Source organism: Ailuropoda melanoleuca, chromosome 10 (genome assembly GCF_002007445.2).
Source record: "Ailuropoda melanoleuca isolate Jingjing chromosome 10, ASM200744v2, whole genome shotgun sequence".
Classification (NCBI taxonomy): Eukaryota; Metazoa; Chordata; class Mammalia; order Carnivora; family Ursidae; genus Ailuropoda; species Ailuropoda melanoleuca.
Window position 1 is genome coordinate 19601654 of NC_048227.1, and position 6876 is coordinate 19608529.

The following is a 6876-nucleotide window of genomic DNA, read 5'->3' on the forward strand; positions in this document are numbered from 1 at the left end:
TGCTCCTGTTCAAAGCAAGGGCCACTCACTCCACAGGGCCTGCTGCCTCCTGACGTCTGGCCCTCAGCACATGCAGTCACACTTCAGTGGATCGGGGCTCCGCGAGGTCACCAAGCAGGACACTCAGAATCAGATGCCCACTCACAATCTCATCATGAAATACTGAACACTCAGAAATCGCTCAGGATAGCTCAGCAAGGATTTTCCCGATGTTCCAGGTTTTCCAAGTCGTCTCCAGTTTCCTGCCTCTTCTCAAACAAAATCTTTAACGCGGTGCTCATTGCTCACAGTTCACTGAAAAAAGGACTCCTATTCAGACTTGAAGTCAACAACGTCGATGGGATGACTCCCTCCTCCAGGATATGCAACAAATCAGACCTCGGAGAGCCGAATCCTCTACCACAACAACCATACACAAAGGCCAATGCATTTTTCAGCCCAGAAGCCACCTCTGGGCTTGAGTGAGAGCCCGCTTCCTCTTAGTTCACTCGGGGTCCCAACAGGCTAGGTCGTCGTCTGCAGAGGCCCAGCCTCAGATGCCAGACGGCAACCAAACAGCATATTTACTGTAACAGAATCTTGTATTTGGAAAGGGTGAAAACCTTGTTTTCATATGATAAACTAGATCAACCTCATACTTGAAAAATATTTCCAGATGATGAGAATTAGACATCCTTGAAGGACAAGCTGAAACTTTTATGCTCACCAAATTTTTTTTTTTTAAATGCAAGACCATATTTTATTGAAATCACTCATTTAAAAAGAGGGAAGGGAGTTCCCTTCCAAACCCTTGGGCTTGAGGCAAGGGCTTAAATCTCAGCTCCGCCCCTTCCTTCACAGGTGCCATGATGGAAATTCGCTTCACTGCTTTGAGCCTCGGTTTCCCCACCAGAATTCACGAGGCTACTCTGAGCACTGAATGAGATGGTCCAAGTGAAACATTTCACACGGTGCTACAAAAGTCCCAGCAGAGATTCACAAACTCGTCCTCTACAGCTCTGCAAACTCCTTAAAACCTGGCCTCAGGGTGGCCCCTGGAATATCTCACAGACAGTAAATGACTAAGTTCAGCCTCCCATTCATTCGCTCAAACAATATTGAGGACGCCTCTGCTCTGGGCTGGGCACCTCTCTATGCCCTGGAGATAACGAAGTAGACAAAATACACAGAACAATTCAGATCATGAAACTACTGTAGGTCATTTCTTTTCAAGGTTCAGAGAAATGACGTTCATGGACAGAACAGTCACAAGGGAGAGTGTATTGCATGTGGAAGACTGCTCGACAGGTTGGAATGAGGTCCCAGGGCCAGCAAGAAAGCGGGGAGGGGGCCCAAGGGGAAGGTTCCCTAAAATGAGGTCTCCGGCATGCATCCGGCCCTCTCCTGACCGCTGCCTCTGACTCTGCCCGGCTCTGTCCTCTGGTCCAAGCCACACTTACTTGATGCTGTGTAGCTTTCTCGTGACGATCATTGGAAAATCGACTTCAAAATATTTTTGTGGGAGAAGATCTTCATCCTGAGGAAAAACACAGTAAGATTGCTAATTCTGTACTCCCTCATACATTTACTGACCATCTTCATGTACTGAGTATTAGACCCCAAAGAATAGAGTATTTAGGGTCTTAAATCAGGAACGATACGGTCAGAAATATATTTTTCAGGTGACTTTGGTCTCTGTGGAGAATGAATAGAAAACAAAGTTAGGAGATTCTCAGAGCCGTCCAGGAAGAAGGTCCAGGGAAGAAGTCACGGGGAGCGTGAACTGGGGGAGCAGCCACTGGGATAGAGGTGGGGAGGCACTGAGAGGTGCTGGGGAAGTAGGAGCTAACAGATTTTCCAAAAGGCAGACTGAGACAGATTAGAGAGGGTCAGGAAACTGATGTGGGGGAGGGGGGTTGGGTCAGCATGTGGGGGATCAAATAGGACAAAATAGCAAATATCAGGAAGCATCCCCCACCGTGAGGGCAGGTGAGTTTCATGCATTCTGCTGAGGCTCCAAAGAGCAAACAAGCATTTTTTTTTTTTAAAGAAACAGATTTTTAAAAAGCCCTTTGGACCAATATAATTATCAAACAAAACAAAACACCTCAACAAAATCTTTCAGACCCTGTGCTATTCACCTTCCTCACTCCTGACAGATAACCTTTTTCTTGGAAGGGGTACCTAAGTCTCGGTGTACCTTGACCAGAAATAAAAATGGTAGATTTATTAATTATTAACCCACCTACATGACACTGGGGAAAAACCAAACCTTGGGACCAAGCTGAAACGGTGTCGGGCCGAGAGGAAGCATTTCTCCAGTGGCTTCTGCTCACACTGTGCACGTTCTGCCACTGCCTTCTGCTCCCGTTCCTTCCACCACACCACGGTCACTGAGGTACAGACGCACCACGGCCTGACAGACTGCAGAGACCCCCCTGAACAAGCACAAGGCTCTGTGTAGAGAACAGGGAAGGAACCTGGATTGGGAGGAGCTGCAGCCCATTGTTTGTTCCATGCTCCAGCGCCACTGGCTGTCCAATTCGGGGGAGATACAGGCTCTCGCGGCCCCCATTTTCCCTATAAGTGTAACCCCCCACCTCAGAGCTACCATGTTAATTCACAAGGTCACGTACGTGCAAGCAGCTCATAAGCGTGAGCTGTCTTATCCTGATGAAGAAGGCAGAGGTGAACGACTGATACTCGGGCCAGGCTGAGGCCGCTGACTTTTCACCTAACAGAAAGGTCGGGAACACTGATGACCAAAGACCTTCATATCAGGCGAGCTCGTGAGGGACAGAACACATATGCAGGTGGTGTTAGGCCCACACACTCTAATTTATCTTGGTGTACGTCTGCCAGAAATCTGGGAAAACGCCCTCACCCATCACTGCCACATGACCGACCTGATAGAAAAAACAAGAAAAATCCATACAAACCTACAAAAAAGAAAATACAATTGCTGAGGGCTTCCTAGGGAAAAGGTTGGGCACTACAATTCCACCCAGAATCCAAGACCAGCTTTCGGTCCCGGTTCTGCCACTAACCGGACCCGTCTCCTTTCCTGCATAGTTACACCTGTTCTTGCTCCCTAACAGAGCAGGTGAGGGACCAAATCAGGAAATAGCTGCAAAAGGCCTTTATATCATTGCACCATCACCCAGCCGTGCGCATCTCCAACCTGTACTGAAGACACTGGCACAATGACAATAAAATCTTCATTATTGCCAGTATGGCAGATGCAGGGGCTCTGGCTCTCACAATTCCCTGGGCAGGGTTCTTCCACATGTGCAGAGGAAATGTCTACTAGGATTTTTATCCTAAGCCCTGTTTGTAACAGCAAAGGATGAGAAGCAAGGCACCCATCCTTCACCAGGGCCCTGGGGACACTAAGTATGTGGCTGAAGGGGCAGCAGGCGCAAGCAGCTGGGGACGGGGGCGCGAGACAGACAGTCACTGCATTGCCTCTGAATATATTTTAACATTTCTGAACCAGGCGGGCACCTTCACAGGTGAAACAATTTGGGAAAGAAGAGGGGGAATTTTCATTTACCTTTAATCTCCAGAAGGTGGTATCCATCCCAGCCCCAAGATTTAGAATTTGACAATGACATTCTGTCTTCCGTAGAAATGCCTTTATAAGCTGACTGACGCCATGGACTCGAGCAAAATATCCTGAGAGAGACAGAGACAAGCTATTGCTCAGTGAGGTGGGATATCATCCCTGCAGAGACCACCCCAGGAGAAGAGCAAATCAGGACTCTTCTGCTCTTCTTCAGGGTCAGCGGTTTAACTGTGGACTTCATGGGAGAAAGAGTGACTTCCACATTCTCTTCCTTTTTTTTTTTAATTTAAAGCTGTTTGAACCAAAGTCAGTACAATCTATGTAATGGTGGAATTAACTATCTTAAAAATATAATGTCCTGTAAATTTACTTATGGAAGGCAAGTGTTTACATCAAAACATCGGATCTAAATATTCGTCCTGGAAATGTGCTTTTTCGTGGCTAGGTGAAAGCTACTCAGGACTCAGCAAAAAGTCAAAATTGCAAAATCATAATGAAATTAACATTTTGGGGTCAGGAAATGGGACAGATAAATGTCAGACCAAAAAAAAAAAAAAAAAGCCGTATTTCTTACCATGTTCCCCTCAACTCCATCCTGTAAGGGTAAGAGCCTCTGTTTATAAAATGGCCTCACAAGGGCACCTGGGTGGCTCAGTCAGTTAAGTGTCTGCCTTCAGCTCAGATCATGATGCCAGGGTCCTGGGATCGAGCCCCACCTCAGGCTCCCTGCTCAGTGGGAAGTCTGCTTCTCCCTCTGCCGGCCGCTCCCTCTGCTCTGTGCTCTTTCTCTCTCAAATAAATATAATCTTAAAAATAATAATAAAAATAAATAAAATGGCCTCACAGACCATCTGCGGGAGGGGAAGGCAGGAGCAAACTCTGTGGAATAAATGGACTTGTTCAGCTCTGGAGTGGGGAGCTAGAGCAAAGGAGATGGGAAATAAAAGAGGGGGAAAGGAAGATAAAACCTGTGTTCTAAAGCCTTGTGCTTAAGTATAACTATTTTAAGAACAAAATTTGAGTAGCATTTAGAAACTTACTGCAGCGTGACATAGGAATTCTATGTCTATTGATTCTCCTAATATACAATATAAGCTCGTATTTTATGTACTATCTTGCATTTTATTCTTCTAGGAAATCATATTTATTGTATGTTACAGAGTATCATCCACAGCAGACTGATTATTGGGAAAAAACTTTAAAAATGCTCACCACACGCTGTTTGGGAAGCACTCTCCTAGTGGGCCCCAGTCTGGAGATGCCAGCACAGGCAGAGGAAGAAGGCAGGCAGGCTGGCTGACATGCTGCCTGGGGCACCCAGCTCCCGAGGCCCCGAGGTGGGTCCCTGCCTCTGCAACAGTGGTATAGAAAGCTGCCTCAGGAGCCCAGGAGGGAGGCTTCAGGCCTCTTAGCCAGGCCCGGCCCCATCTTCCTGATGCCTAGGTTCACCCTAAACTCAAAGTAAGGTCCACATCCTTATTCTCAGGGACCACCACTTTAAACTTTCTTTGCATTTCTTATAGAATCTACCCATAGGCTCCATCTTTAGGACCAGGATTCCCGGCACACACAAGGACTGTGGTCACTTGGTTAATTTCTCAGTCTGGCTGAGACTGAATCACCCTCCCACCTGAAATCCTTTCTCTGCCTTGATAGAAAGGACTTGCAGAGCCTAACAGTGCTATTACCACTTTAATAAGGCCAAAAAAGTAATTCGTTACTTGAACAGACAGTTCACAGTAAAAGAAAATATAAACGGCTCTTAAACATATAAAAATTATCTGTAAGATGCCATTTTCACGTACAGGATCAACACTGAAAAGGTTCGTAGTACACTGTGTTGGTGAGGATTTTGGGAAATCAGCACTTTCGTATGCCACTGGAGAGACTGAACATTGGAACTCTCTCTTTTTAAGAATGAATTCCTAAAACCTCAGGCCTCTGGGCTGATGAGGGGACGTTGGGAAGGAGGAGGTCACTTGCCTCTGTTAATTTCGGGGGCCTTCCTCTCCTTAGACAGTCTCACAAAATGGTGAATGTAAGGGTCATGCCAGTAGCCAAGGCTTACTGCAAACCTGGAAAGGGAAGAAAGGAAGCAGGTGAGTAGAGGTCAGTAGGATCTGGCCCAGTTCTCAGGACCCAGGTCAAGGAGGAAAATCATCCACCTCAAAAGCCCAACAGAGGCACGTCTGGTGCTCCCTTACCAATGTCAACAGACTCAGCCATCTGTCTTGGCGCTCACATACACGGCCCCTCAGCCTCCCCACAGCAGCCATTTCTTCCCTTTCTTTACTCATGTGGCTCTTTTCCCAGGACCCTAGAGAGCACATAACCTCACCTCCTACCTCACCTAGAAGACCGGCCACCACCTATTCCCTCAGCAAACTCGCTGGCAAGAGCCAATCAGACAACTCTGCTCAACCACAAGTTCCGTGTCCATAGGAAAGGAGATCCAGGATTGTTTTGTGAAACTCACGACTACCTAAGTATTTCCCCCGGCTCTGTATCAGGTACCAGTCCTTCCACATCCCTTAAGCAGGTCATAGTGGGAAAACCAGGAACAAATAAACACAACTGCTACAACCTAGAAAATGCTAGAGTAGCCTGCGCTCTCTGGTCTACACCACCGGAAAATGCTATGGTAGCCTAAACTCTCCCCGGTCTACACTACAAGGAATCAAAGTCTTAGTGTTCTAAGCCAGGGAACTGAAGCCCAGATTACCACTGAAGGTCTTCTGGCAACCATGAGTGGAACCAGCCTTAGGACAACGAGAAGTAGCAGAAGGAGCCTGGATCCCTAAGGCCATGGGAACCCATTGTGGGCTTCCGCCCCTCATCAGACATCTTGTGAATTAATAAATGTCTTTAGCATTTAAACCAAATGGAAGGGCGCCTCGATGGCTCAGTCAGTTGAGGGGCCAACTCTTGGTTTCGGCTCAGGTCAAGATCTCAGGGTCCTGGCATCGAGCCCTGCGAAAGACTCCACCCTCAATGGGAATTCTTCTTCAGGATTCTCTCTCCTACTGCCCCTCCCCCCCAAATAAATAAATCTTCAAAAAAAGTAATGAATAAACCAAATAGAGTTGGTGTTCNAAAAGGAATGAATAAACCAAATGGAGTTGGTGTTTGTTACTTACAGACTGAAACATCCCACGTGATACCCTGAGCACATTACCTCATTTCCATTTGCTGGATGAGTAAGCTGAAAGGGGTAGGGGGTGTGTGTGTGTGTGTGTGTGTGTGTGTGTGTGTNGAGAGAGAGAGAGAGAGAGAGAGAGAGAGATATCACTCAGCTGGGTTCTGAGTTCCCAGAAGCAGATAGAGAGAGAGAG

The 6876-nt window shown here is 47.0% G+C and overlaps 1 protein-coding gene across 1 annotated transcript in view; it reads right to left on the reverse strand.

The window, feature by feature from the left end:
- LCMT1 (leucine carboxyl methyltransferase 1) overlaps positions 1-5642 on the reverse strand; it is a gene marked incomplete at its 5' end in the record, with an annotated part of 32418 nt that extends 26776 nt beyond the window's left edge. Inside the window, 3 exons of the mRNA XM_034669562.1 lie at positions 1440-1516; positions 3533-3654; positions 5528-5642. Of these exons, the coding sequence (XP_034525453.1) occupies positions 1440-1516; positions 3533-3654; positions 5528-5642 (314 nt within the window). The remainder of the gene's footprint in view (positions 1-1439; positions 1517-3532; positions 3655-5527) is intronic.
- Between the last annotated feature and the right edge of the window lie 1234 nt (positions 5643-6876).